This window comes from Siniperca chuatsi, linkage group LG4, assembly GCF_020085105.1.
Source record: "Siniperca chuatsi isolate FFG_IHB_CAS linkage group LG4, ASM2008510v1, whole genome shotgun sequence".
Lineage (NCBI taxonomy): Eukaryota > Metazoa > Chordata > Actinopteri > Centrarchiformes > Sinipercidae > Siniperca > Siniperca chuatsi.
Window position 1 is genome coordinate 1,001,316 of NC_058045.1, and position 13,685 is coordinate 1,015,000.

Sequence of the window (13,685 nt, forward strand, 5' to 3'; positions counted from 1 at the left end):
TCAGAATCCGACACACCTGCGATTCATCTGCTGCTACTCACCTGTTCTCCATCCATCAGTCAAGACCATGCAGTGCATCTACCCGGCTCTTCTCACCAGTCTTTGCCAGATCGTCTGTTTACACTAGCGGTACAACGTCTCTGCTCCTGAGCTTGTATTGTAGAAAGTTTTCCTGCATGTTTCCTGAGTCTGTGATTAATCCGATCTGCTCGCTGTCTCTTCAGAAGCTTTTCACCACGGGTTCACCTCTGCTCCACTCCAGCCTGCTGTCCTCGCCCAGCCTACCTGGGAATCATTCTGGCTTCACAGAGCTTTCCTCCACACACCTGGTTACTCTTTCAACTTGTTCATACAATAAACCAAAGACTAACCACTAAGTTTTTGAATCGTGCTTTTGGGTCCAGAATCCCTGTGTATTATAACAGGTGCTCTCTCCCTTCAAAAAGAATATCAGACAGTGTGAATACATAATTGCCTGGTCATCGAATATAATATGACCCCTCCCTTTTCAAGCATAATTTTCAGAAAATAAATATTATATTGAGGCCAATAAGGTATTTACCTGAGAATATAAACTTTAAGGTGGAACAAGCTTATGGGATGCTTAAAGAAAGAATAAAAATAATAGTCTGGTCATTACGGTAGAAACCCAGTATGACTTCTATCTCACAAGTCTTCTTAAAGGGAAACTGCCAACTTCACGCGTCACGAGGAGTCCTACCCAGCCTGTGAAAACAGCTGGACAATGTCTTCGGTGGTTCTGGGGGAGATTTGGTCAAGTTTGAGAAAATAACCCCGATGATGTCGTCGTCATGTGTTGGCTTGGGTTTGTAGAAGGTGGCACGGAGGGTCTGTTTGACACATTATTGAGCTGCTTCATGGGAGATGTAGGATCCAGTGTTTTTGGAGTTTGCCTCTGCTGCTTCGATTTAGTGCAATACTAGATCACTGGAATGGCCCGTTCAGGTGTCTTTAAGCCTGTGACTGTTGGTTTGTGTAATGGACTTGTATTTTATTTGAAGCAATTACTACCACCTTGTTAAGTTTAGGTAGTGCACTTTGCTCAGTATGTAAGTAGCGCACAGGACAGGAAGTAGTATTCTTCTCCTCCTGTTTTTTGACAGGATGGCTCTGTGCCACTAGAGTTCTACTTGGAATGTCTTCAGTACCCATCCTGCGTTTTGTGGCAGTGGCCAGGTCAGTGAGTAAGTTACTTTTGACTTGAAGTATATTTCTGAGTGTTTATTTGTTAGTTTGTCATAATGAGAAAGAGTTTGATGACGTGCAACATGTAGCTGACTGATGGCAGATGGATGTGTGTTTACATGACTTTGTATCACATATTGACTTTAAGTGAATAACTTGCTAGACTGTTCACCTGTCGAAGGGAAATCCAAGACCGTGCTCCTAATGCTTGGTGAGTACTAATATTCACTTGTATATGTTTTGGCTGTTCTGTAGTTTCACACTTCTTCATATTAAACCTGTCCAAACACAACATGCTGATCTGTTCCTTGGAGGAAGAGTAGAGCTGACTGCAAAGCCTAATGCGGGACTACATGACTTACAGTAAAACCAAACGTTTGACCAGAAGTCACCATTTTATCATACTAAATACCACCATACTCGTGAATATTCATCATTTTATCTCATATTCAAAATGCCTTGGCTTCCAGGTCTCCCAAATGACCATATTTTCATCCGACTGATCTTAAATAACTCTAAAGCATGATCTAACTAGATTTCTAATGTTATTTTTGCTCTCAAGTGTCCGTTTATTTCCAGCAGTAGTAAGGAAGTAAAGCCCCAGTGCTGACAGCATCATTGCTTTATCCTCAACCCTCAAAGGTATGTTTTTAAACAGACTCAATTATTGCCTTGCCTCAGACCACTGTGTGTGTGTGTGTGTGTGTGTGTGTGTGTGTATTTGCTAGGGCTGTCCTGAATACCATTTTTGGGGCTTTGAAGCTTCAGTGAGAATTAAGTAATAAGTGAGAATTACTCATGAATAGTCAAAGATTTGTTGGGGGGGTCTAACTGTCAAGGTTCATAGACAAATTAACTGTTTTTTGCTAGTCACCATTATTAGCTTAAGCCTATGGTATTTTACACTGCATACATGAGCCTAGCGGCTAGCAGACTTTGCCTCTATAGCAGGTGACAGATTCCATATAAGCCCCAGCGGCACGGCTGAACCTCAGCGCGGCGGCGTTGTTGCTGCTGCCATCTTCTTGTACTCCGTTTCCGTTTAGTTTGAATAATGTTGGATTACTATTTCTTATTTCATGAGCTATTTGGGATTTTTGGGGTAATGCGTATATAATAGTTTGTTAAAAACGCAGCATTTGAATACTGATTTGGACAACGATTACCATGGCAACAGTCGAAGCTTCGAAGCATTCGGGTCAGCCCTAGTGTTTGTACACTTTTCCAGGTCTTTGTTCGTGCCCAAGAATGGGCATCAGTGTCAGCATGTACTTTTGTATTTATGTATGCAGGCATATTGTTAATGTTTGTCTTTGTGTGTGTGTGTGTGTGTGTGTGTACTCACATGTAGCGCAGTTGGGGGTTCTTGGAGAAAACACGAGCCTGGATTGTATGCAGGTTGCTGCTGGTAATAGTTCTATAACAGACACACACAGATGAGAAAAAAGCTCTGATGAACTTTCCGCTCCATCGTTCTGAATTCTAGTCAGAGGAGGAGAAGAAACGGACAGGAGCAATTACCAGCGAAGACAACTCAAGCAAAGAAAGAAAGAAGGCCGTGTATTGAGTCGGATCCAGCTCTCTTAATGCAGCCAGGCTCTGGAGTTTTGTTAATTCTGATATGACTGATGATGTCATAGTGATGTCATCAGGGTTATCCCAGTTTAGGATGGAGACTACACATGTTAAGCCTTAGTTACAAGCTGGTGGTGTGGATGTTGAAAGATACAGGCATTTACCAGGCAGGGGGGTCTAACCAACAGGTTTTTGGTGCTTGACCCAAGCCACGGACTAAAAGTCAGGATATCTGCTGCTTCAGGCCTGACCATTCTGTTTTTAAATCTGTGAGTCACAAACTTTCTGAGCGCTCTGGGGCGGCAGTAGCACGGTCCGTGAGGACTTGGCTTGGGAACCAGATGGTAGCCGGTTCAAGTCCAGCTCAGACCCAATGGTATGTCCCTGGTCACTGGCGTCTCTTCACATTAATATGTGCATGCGTTTGTGTAAAAGAACTTAATTTCCCCAAGGTGACAAATAAAGTAATTATTATTATTATAGTACCCCTTTTAAAATGCCCCACTAAGTCGCCCTCGAAGACAGGACATTAGCTATCAGCTAACGTGTGTTAAAGGCACTTCAGCCATGGTCGCTGCTTGGCTGAAGCTCGTATCGCCCACTCCCTCTCCCTCCAACTCTGCAGTTTACATCTTAACCCTCTCAAATCACATTCAGCTCAGATCTACTGGCCCTGAATCTCATTACGGCTCGATATCCGAAGGCCACGTGGACATCTTCTCCTGCACGATTGTGTTCAATACCAATCAGCTGCGGAGGACAAAGGGAGGGATGGTTAGGCAAAAGGAGAGAGTGAGGAAGTAGATCAGCTTTGACTCACTAGCTTTTTCTGGGGTTTTCAACTGCATCTGACAGTCTTACCCATACCTGCCAATTAGCCATCTACCACCATTAGATGTAGCGCTGGTTGTTTAAAGATCTCCGCTGTATTTGTTTGCAGTAAGACCAAAACCAAATCACTGGGATCAAATTTAAGTAGCAAGTTTGAGCCAGCTGTTGTCAGTTAGTTACTCTGTCTCAGCCAGTGGACAACATTCAAAAACCAAGTAAGATGTAACTTCTTCAATAACTTTTCGGCTCCCATCCGGAAGTCATTCTCAATTGACACAATTGAGAATGACTTCAGACTACGACTGAAACCTTTCTACGAGAGAACACTCCTGGACGAATGAGGGACTACACCGTCTTTTCAGATAATAGTGCTACTTGTCAAGCAGTGACTATGCTTAGAGCTCACATAGAATCATTTTTTCAAGTCTGTCTCAAAAACCCCCTTGTACAATAGAACAATTTTTGGGCACTGCATTTGTTCCTCCTGGCAGAGGACAGATCCCTTCCTAATGTGATTCTAACGCATTCTAAAGTTTACCCCAAGCTAAAATGTTAGTGAGTTTGTCAAATCAAGTGTGCAGCTGAAGCCTCATATTAGCTGTAGATGAACTTTAGAATGCATTTTGTCCCCAGAGGATGAATCCTGCTGACGTCGTCTCGCACCATCATCAGGTCAAACTTTTAATTTGTCCAGCACTTTGGTTTAAGACCAACTACAGTGACTGATTTCCTTTTTTCATCATGTCGGGCCATCGTCAAGACAGCAAAAACCACAGTGATGACTGCCAAGCACCCTGATGGAGAAAGGTGGAGGCTAACAGATCGAACTTCTAAGATTGATAGTAACCAGGAAACAGGGCCCAGGTCCTCAAAATACTGGACCTGTTTGACTGACAGCAGCAGCTGATTGTAACGAGGTAAATCTGTTGAGTGGTGAGTGTCCTGTTTAATTGCAGAAATCTGGCCTGACTGGAGGCTAAGTGGATAGTAATTCTAAAATGAGGGGAGCTAATCAGGGCCAGCTGTGGTACCAGTTTAACTGTGATATTCACCACCAGAGTATGACTTGTTCATTAATGCTCACTTGATTTTTTGCATTCTTTGTGTTGTAAAAGTAAAACCAGAAAATTACTGAAAACCAGTTGAAAATCATTTAAAAACCAATAATGATAAAAAATATTCCAAGCTTGCATGTGTTGATGCAGACTGCTAGGCGCAGTTTGGAGCTAGAAATCACCTGGTTGTTATGTATAGTGTATTTATTGTTGTAACTCTTTGTGATGCTCATCATTTTTTACAGTATATTACATTAGTGTGAGGAATGGACTGTCGAACATTACAGCACTGCATGAACGAGCAGACACGCAGAGGAATGTGTTACTACTTACAGCCTCTGTAAGCCGGTGTAGAGCTCCATATCGACATCCCTCAAGGTCTGCAGACCGCTCCAGTTCTCAATGTGTCTGGAAAGTAGGACAGACAAGACATATTAGTAGGGCTGCAACTAGCGATTATTTTCATTAATGATTAATCTGCCAATTATTTTCTCGATTAATCGTTTGGTCTATAAACAGTGAAAATCACATTTTCTCAGAGTCCTTGGTGACATCATCAAATTTCTTGTTTTGTATGACCAACAGTCCAAAACTCCAAAATATTTCATTTATAAAACAACATTACATTAAAACAAAGAAAAGCATATGTCCGCCCTGGGGAAGCTGGAGACACAGAGGTTTTGGCATTTTTACTTAAAAAATAACTTCAGCTATTATTCAATTATCAAAATAATTGCTGCTGTCGTTGCAGCTCTGCGTATTAGGTGTGTTTATACTTTGATACTCAGTCCACATGATATTTCATATTGAAATACAGACAGTTTAAACTGAACTACACATGGGTTGGAGCTTTGAGAGAAGTGATGTCCTGATAAGGTAATCGTGCAGAAGTTTTTTTAGTAAATGTGTGAATTTAAGTAAAGGTTATCATTTAGTTTTTTTACACAACTTTTCCCCACGTTTTCCATGCTTCACCCATCTGAGGCCACACCTTGTTTACTAAAATTCTAACTTTCTTCCTAGTATACTATCTATCGCTGACACTAATAATCCAGCAGCATTCAATCCACAAGTTATTAGCATTACGTAATGAAAAAAATCCAGCTATAAAAAGACACACATTGTGATAAGCCTTAGAACTGTACAGGAGTAGCGAGTATTGCAGTGGCAGTGTGAGCGGTACACACACTTCAGTGACACTACACCGCAGGTTTACTGCTTCAGTGTGAAGTGGTTCTTCACAGTTTTAGTGCTCGTGCAGGCATGGTCTGAATTCACTGGCTGCTGTAGTTTGGAGCTTGGCCTTGTGGGAGCCCAGAAGCGGAAACAGGATAGTGGCCCATTTTGGATCCAGCAGCGGATGGCAACAACTCAAAACAGGCAAATCACATCACACTGAACATCTGTTTACCCCAGAGACCGCCTCCTGGCCCTGACTGAGTGTGTGTGTGTGTACGTACACTGTGTGTTGTGTTACAAAGGTATGCATGGAAAAATCAGTTGCTGTTTGTCCATATGTCTTCCTGGAATTGATTCATCACCAAAACACCTTTGCATATTTACTCTCTCTCTAACAGTCATTGCGTATCTGTGTCTCTAATCCCTGTCCCATCCCTGAACACAAAACCACAAAGACCCAAATATTAACATGCAAACTGCAAACCATGTGACTTTTAAACACGTACCCCCAACAATCTTCAAACATACAGCACACTACTATTAATCATTCAATATACTGACTAAGACTGCACACACACCTCATACCCACAAGCTATGTCCCAGTGCAGGATCATGACCCTTCAGAGGCCTGTGAGCATCACTGAGATCTCAAACCGACTAATGGTGCATTCAGGTGGTAACTGTCAACTCGTTAAGTCAGAAACCTCCAAGCTTACGGTCAAGAAAAACCCAAAAATACCACAGATCCTCAATTGAACAAATTTTATTTAAAGCTGCACTAATCAATATCTTTATAATAACACTGGATCAAATGACATTGTGTAATGTGAAAGGTGTCACTCATAGTGAAGAACCCAGAGAGAATGGTCTCCAACTCTGCAGTTCCCCTCAGCTCTACAGAACGTGTTTAGCCTCTTTCAGCTCATTGTTGTGGTTTCCTGTGCAGAAAATGCCACCTTCACCAACCTCATCAACACAGCAGGAAGCTGCTTTCAGAGAAAACGCTTTTTTTTGATTAATCAATGATTTGGTCAACAAAATGTCTGAAAATAGTGAAAACTGCCCGTCTTCCAAGTTGCTTTTGTTCAACGATATAAAGATATTCAGTATACCATCACATAAGACAAGGAAAAGCAGCAAATGATCACAGTAGAGAAGCTGAAACAAGGGGATGTTTGGCATTTTACTACAGAACTGTTGCAGGTCAGCTGTTAAATATTCAACTGTTTGCTAACATATTAACCATAAAAACTTTGAGTTGTAGCTCAGTAGACCTTCATAGTAAGTAAGATTAATTTGTCAAACAGCCCCACCACCATATGTATCAACAATGGTCCCTCTGACAACAGACTATAGGTACAGTACATCATTTTTTCAATGTATAGCCTAAAAGAATTCCAGTGCCAGTGCCAGTAGTGCTAAAGTAACAAAATGAATAATATTTTAAAAGATGGTACTGAACAGTAGAAACATAAAAAGACACTGATAACAGGCAAATCTGTGATAATGAGCATAGTAATTCCAGACTTGATGAGTTAACAAAGATCACCCTAAACCACCAGACTGGTGCATTATTTTCATGACACATGCCTGTCTTGACACACTGGACTACAGACTTGGATAGCAGCAACACTTGATGGGGACATACTGTCATTCTAGACCCAGTGGGAGCTGCACATTGATTGGCTAAGCTCATTTTTACCTGACAGGAGCATCTGCCCCCCTGAGGGCCTGCTGATTGACTAATTGAATGACAGATCAATTATCCAATTCAAAGTCTAAATTGCCAGAAACACACCATTTACTGGTCCCACTGGAAGCACACACACATACACAGACGTAGAATTATTTTAGATATAATTATATAGCGCATACATGCACAAACACATTTTAAATCCAACTTCTAAAGTATTTCCATTGATTTCTCTCTGCATGGCAGCTTTTTGAACACTGACTGTAGCAGCTTTTCATCTCGGAATATAAAATCACTCACTTGAAGAATGGCCAGTGACAAATAACTACTTGGAATGAGTTCTGGATTTCAAAAACAAGATAATGAAGAATAACTTGAGAATCAATTAATCAATGAGAAATGCAATTGTTTTACCAAGCTGACAGCTAAGAATGGTGATGCTGGTTGGTCCTTTGTGCATCCAACTCTTACGTCCAGAGAAAGAGAGCTCAAGAACTACTAGCCAGGTTTATTACCTCAGTAAACACTTTCCTAATTAGTTTATGGTCTCAATCGCTAGTTTCAAGTCTTCTTCAATACAGCATGATGTTCATTTTGGAAATGATGGTCCCATTTAGAGTAAAATAGACGATAAAGCAGGGTATGCTTTAGGGTGGGGCTACCTTGTGATTGACAAGTTGCTACCACGGCGACCTGTCAGTCAGGATAGAGGCGATGCGTATCCACTGCACTGAGAACATTTAGCTAGCCGTGAACTTGTTTTTGGATGCTGTCGGTGTTTTCGTTTTAGAACTTTCAGCCTTTCATAGTGTGTTTTCAGTTCATGAAAAGCTAGCTAGCTAGCGTTAGCTGATAACTTAGCTCCACCCTCTTGTCCAAATATGGTCACTTCTAGTTCCAAAAAAACAAGATGTATTCCACAAACCAATGGGTGACGTCACGGTGACGTCACGGTTCTTTTAAACAGTCTATGCTCAAAACGATGCTTCGTACTTACCTTCCAATCTGCTACATTTCTGGTGTACTGACAAACTATTGCTGGCTAGCTACTTGCTAACACAGCAAACAAATGTGATAAGCATGAATGACATGATGGTTGTCAGGGTTATATTAGAGTTATATTGGGAAGGGAAAATGACGGGGTCATTGTTTATTAACTTTCCAGCAATGTATTTCATTAACTAGTTAGCAACTTAACCATGAACCATGAACACCGCTTGACTCTGCACCACCGTCTGCTCAGCTGTGTTGGTGCATGTGCTGCAGACAGCGCTGAGAGAGCGACAGCCCATGCAGTGCTGGACTGAGTGGTTTAAGTTTGCTGTTTTATGTTCCAAAATGCAAATGCTACTTTTCGTTAGTGTTTGTAATGTGTATGTGGCTTATGTTTTGTTGGTAATTGTCATTTTTGTGCTGGTTTATAGTTTCAACTATTAGTGAGGTGGCAGTTACATTTCTTGAGTCCAGCTGTAGAATGTTTGAAGAGGTGATATCGCTGAGAGCTGCTTTTTGTCTCTTTTAATTAAGAGCCACCTTTTGGGGGGGAATTTTTGCCTATTTGGCTTCCATAAAATTAATTGAACAATTGAATTGTGGAGAATCTAACGTAACCGATCTAACAATGTGTAGCATGTCCATATTGACAAAGTTTACACATTTAACGCTATCTTTATGCTAAGCCACTTGGAACTACCTCAAGCAGGTCGCCGACAGGCAGGTGGATTTTAAGAGGTATAATTGGCCAGAACATCTCATAATGACAAATGTCGGTTGCTTGTACACCAGACTGGACTGGCAAAACTGGAGACCAACTCAACCCTAATTGATACACTGCTAATATTTCTCTGATAACAAGTTAAATGATGTTTGGATATTTTCTGTGTGTACTGAATAAGCTGACATCAAAAGACGTTATGTATGGAGAATTATTCAATGAATTCCATCTAGGTTTGCATTAGTGTGTAAAATTGGCTACATTAGCAGCATTTTCACATACCATAGTGCAGGGCTATTCAATAACAAATTCAATTTTTTTTTTGTTTTTGGTAATGACAAATTTGAAACAAATGCAAATGAATGTAATAAAAAATAGCAGGCATTTGGAGATGGCGGTAAAATAAACAAATACTTGCCAGTCCAGGCAGGGTTAAACTGATGGTTTTCACTGTCAAATTTACGTTTCAGGGTTGACAGAGACATATTTTCAGTAGAGCACTTGTATGTATGCTGGGCCACTCGGAAGTTGCTTCTGGGCAACTGAGTAGGCTAACCTTAGCGTTTCTGAAAGAAGTAACAGTAAACTTGCCTTAAGGACATAAAAACATGGATGACCTGCAACTTTCTGATGTTAAACTCTGACAAAACTGAAGTTATTGTACTTGGCCCCAAACACCTCCGAGACCCACTATCTAAAGATATAGTTGCTCTAGATGGCATTGCCCTGGCCTCCAGCACCACCGTACAGAACCTCGTAGTTATCTCAGTCCATGTTAACTAATCCATGCATTTGTTACTTCTAGGCTGGATTATTGCAACTCCTTATTATCAGGCTGCCCAAATAAGTCTCTTAAGACTATTCAATTCATCCAGAATGCTGCGGCACGTGTACTGACAAGAACTAGGAAAAGAGACTATATTTCTCCAATATTAGCTTCTCTGCACTGGCTCCCTGTAAAACCCAGAAAAATCTTTCTCCTCACCCACAAAGCTCTTAATGGTCAGGCACCATCGTATCTTTAAGAGCTCATAATACTTTATTACCACATTAGAACACTGCGCTCCCAGAATGCAGGGTTACTTGTGGCTCCTAGAGTCTCCAAAAGTAGAATGGGAGCCAGAGCCTTCAGTTATCAAGCTCCTCTGCTGTGGAATCAGATCCCAGTTTGGGTTTGGGAGGCAGACACCATCTTCACATTTAAAAGTAGGCTTAAGTAGGCTTTCCTCTTTGATAAAGCTTATAGTTAGGGCTGGCTCAGGTGAATCCTGAAACATCCCTTACTGCTGGGAGACTTCCCATGATGCACTGAGCTTCTCTCTCCTCCTCTCCATCTGTATGCATTCTTATCCCATTTTTGCATGTTACTAACTCGACATCTTGTCTTTCCCGTAGTTCTGTGCTTTCTCCTTTCTCTCCTCTCTCCTTCTGTCGCTTTCAGCAGGAATTTCTGCCTCCGGAGCTGCAGAGTCTGGATCTGTGGTTGTGGGCCACCTGCTGCCCCAGGGTTCCTGCTCGACAACTGCTACTACAGTAGAGTACGGTCTAGACCTGCTCTATAGGAAAAGTGCAATGAGAAAACCTCTTGTGAATTGGCGCTATATAAACAAAATTTAATTGAAATGACATTGGCTGGGATACCCATGATCATTTACTCACTCTTTATGTAACTATCCATCCTTTTCTCAATCAGTTTACTCATTCATCCAACTATAGTGATGTACATATTCCTCAATGTGAATGAGATCAATTTGTAGCCAACACAACTGAATAGAAATTTCAAATGACACTCTGCCCATCTGCTCTGTTTGTCTTTTTTTGCCACTGGGTCATTAAAAAGACACAAGCAATGGAAAGCCCTTCTCTTTAAAACCATAAAAAACACTTGTCAGTTCCTACAGCAAGAAACAAATAGCCTTTCTGGCAATTAACAAATGCTTGAATAAAAGTTAAAAGAATATTTAAAAAAAGAAATAGGAAATCTTTCTGCTTGAAACTAGGATAAAAATAATAATTAAAAATGAAACCTCTTGATGTTTAAAAACATCCCAAGTGAAAAAACAAAAAAAAAGTGTATAAACTATAAACCTTGTATTGAACCCATTTTCCTTGAAAACATTCCAGAAAAAAAGACATCTGCTGCAAAACTGTATAATATGCCTGGAAATCCACCAGAGCAGGAAAATATTACAACTTTCCTCCATAGAATAAACCTTGAATAATAATAAACAATAGTAAACTAGATTTAAACCAGCTCAGGAGGCAATGAGTCAAATAGAATCAGACAATTAAAAATAATACAAAAGTAAAATGGAATAAAATACCCAACAATAATATAAGATAAAAACAACAACAACAATAACAATAATAATAATAATAATAATAATTAAAGCTGCAAGCAGCGATGAACGGGATGACCCGCATGTTGGGGTGTGCCATAGCACCGTTGCCAGACATTGGTCGACGTGGCTCTGAATTTTCATACGTTTTGGATGCTGTACAAAGGAGTTAAACGTCACTTCCTGTGTCCACTACATGGCGCTAGAGAACATCCACTAATTATACGTCGTTCCAGGGTATCAAGTGTGGACCACACCCTGAAAATTTCACGTAAATGAAATGATGATTGTCAAGGCTTACTTCTTGTTGCCAGTAGGTGGCGCAATGACTACAACTCTTAATTGGCATGAAGATGTCCTCAGGCTGAGACTCTTATCAACCGTGTGAAATTTGGGGCACATTGGACAATGTACACACTTAGAACAACTTCCTGTTTCAGGGCAAATAATGCGTTGCCGCAGCAACAGAGTTTGATGAAAACTCACAAGCTTCACAATATCTCATCAATGTCTTTTCTTAAGGCCTTTCTGCCCAAATCTGAGGTGGATCTGGGCAACCTGTTAGGAGAAGGACATCAAAGTATAAAACGTGTAATTTCCTGTTGCCAGTGGATGGCGCTATGACTGAATATTGTCAATATTGTCCAAGACCCCTATCAGATGTACATTTTTGCCACTTCTGCCGTGTGCAAAATTTCAATAGTATTTGAGCATCTTTACCCCCTAAAAAACGAGATACATTTGGAGGAAATAAAAGAAAAATAATTCCTTCAGTTTCAATAGGGTAGACAGATAAGACATGTTGGAAATTAAACCGTGTGCTAGAAGTAAAAAGAAGTAAATTCACTGATTCACTGATTCTGCAGCCTCAGATCTTCAGGCAGGGAGTTCAGCGCTGACGGGTCCTGACTGTAAAAGCCTGCTCACCTTTAGTCCTGAACCAGGACTCAGGAACAGCCAGCAGAGCCCTGCCTGAGGATCTGAGGCTGTGCTCTGGCTCATAGGGGAGCAGCAGTTCAGCAATATAACTGGGAGTTAAACCATGAAGTGCTTTAAAAGTAATCAGTAAAATCCCAAAACACTGACAGGTAACCAGTGAAGAGAAGCTGAAACAAGTGATATGATCATGTCTTCTACTGCTGGTTAAAAGCTTGTTTTTCAAATGAAATGCTACTTTCAAATATTCCACCCAGGTTTCTGGCTGCAGGTTTGACATTTGTTGACAGGGAACCAAGATGTTTTTGTAAAATGTGGATAAAGCAGCTTCCTTGGAAAGCAGCTCCTCTGTCCTAACAGGCAGTCTGTGCATCTGAATATGGAGATATTTCAGATTAGATTCTGCTGCTGCATGAAGAGATTTGTGATATGCAGAGAGAACAGGGGAGAGAAACAGTGAAATGATGGAAAGGAGGATGAAAGACAACAGAGAACAATAACAGCATATAGAGTTATACAGTTTGGTGGGGAAATTATGACAATAATACTGCTAATGATGCTAACAGGTTTGTGTTATTTTGTGTTTTTATTATTACCAATAAATCACATGGAAAGATTAAAACCAACAATTAATATGCCCTATTCCCAAGTATTGTCGGTGTAGCCACAGTCTGCTATACGCAGCTTGTATCTCCTTGCCATAGAACTCCATTGTCATTCAGACATGATTAAAACACGTAAGAGAGCCAAACTGTTGCATTACATACAATGAACATGGCCAGTTTAAGCTGTTTCTCTAAGAAACAACCCATTCTCACACAAAATCTTCTGGAGGAAACAACTAAATTATGTTTTTTTCAGTCCAGAAAGTGAGCGAGCGCCTGCGATAAAATCGGTTCAATTGCTTGTTTTCTGCTGGAATGTCCTAACGGGCCAAGAGCGACGCAGCACTGCGCAGCGATATGCGGCACGCCGTTTTGATTGTCGGACGGTCGCATTCAGTTAGAAAACGGTGAACACAGTGGAGCATTTAGCAGCTAAATAGCCAGATATTTTTCTCAGGAGTTGGTGGAGACCAAACCAGAGCTAAAGGCGACTGAATATTGGACTTAAATTCATCAAATGGACACAAACACGACTCCAAATGAATGATAATG

The 13,685-nt window shown here is 40.8% G+C and overlaps 1 protein-coding gene across 1 annotated transcript in view; it reads right to left on the minus strand.

Moving 5' to 3' along the window:
- The window catches only part of ntrk3a (neurotrophic tyrosine kinase, receptor, type 3a), a 286,883-nt gene that overhangs the window by 225,841 nt on the left and 47,357 nt on the right, over nucleotides 1–13,685 (minus strand). Inside the window, exons 2-3 of the mRNA XM_044193839.1 lie at nucleotides 5,001–5,075; nucleotides 2,552–2,623 (exon numbers count right to left, since the gene is read on the minus strand). Coding sequence (XP_044049774.1) covers nucleotides 2,552–2,623; nucleotides 5,001–5,075 — 147 coding nt within the window. The remainder of the gene's footprint in view (nucleotides 1–2,551; nucleotides 2,624–5,000; nucleotides 5,076–13,685) is intronic.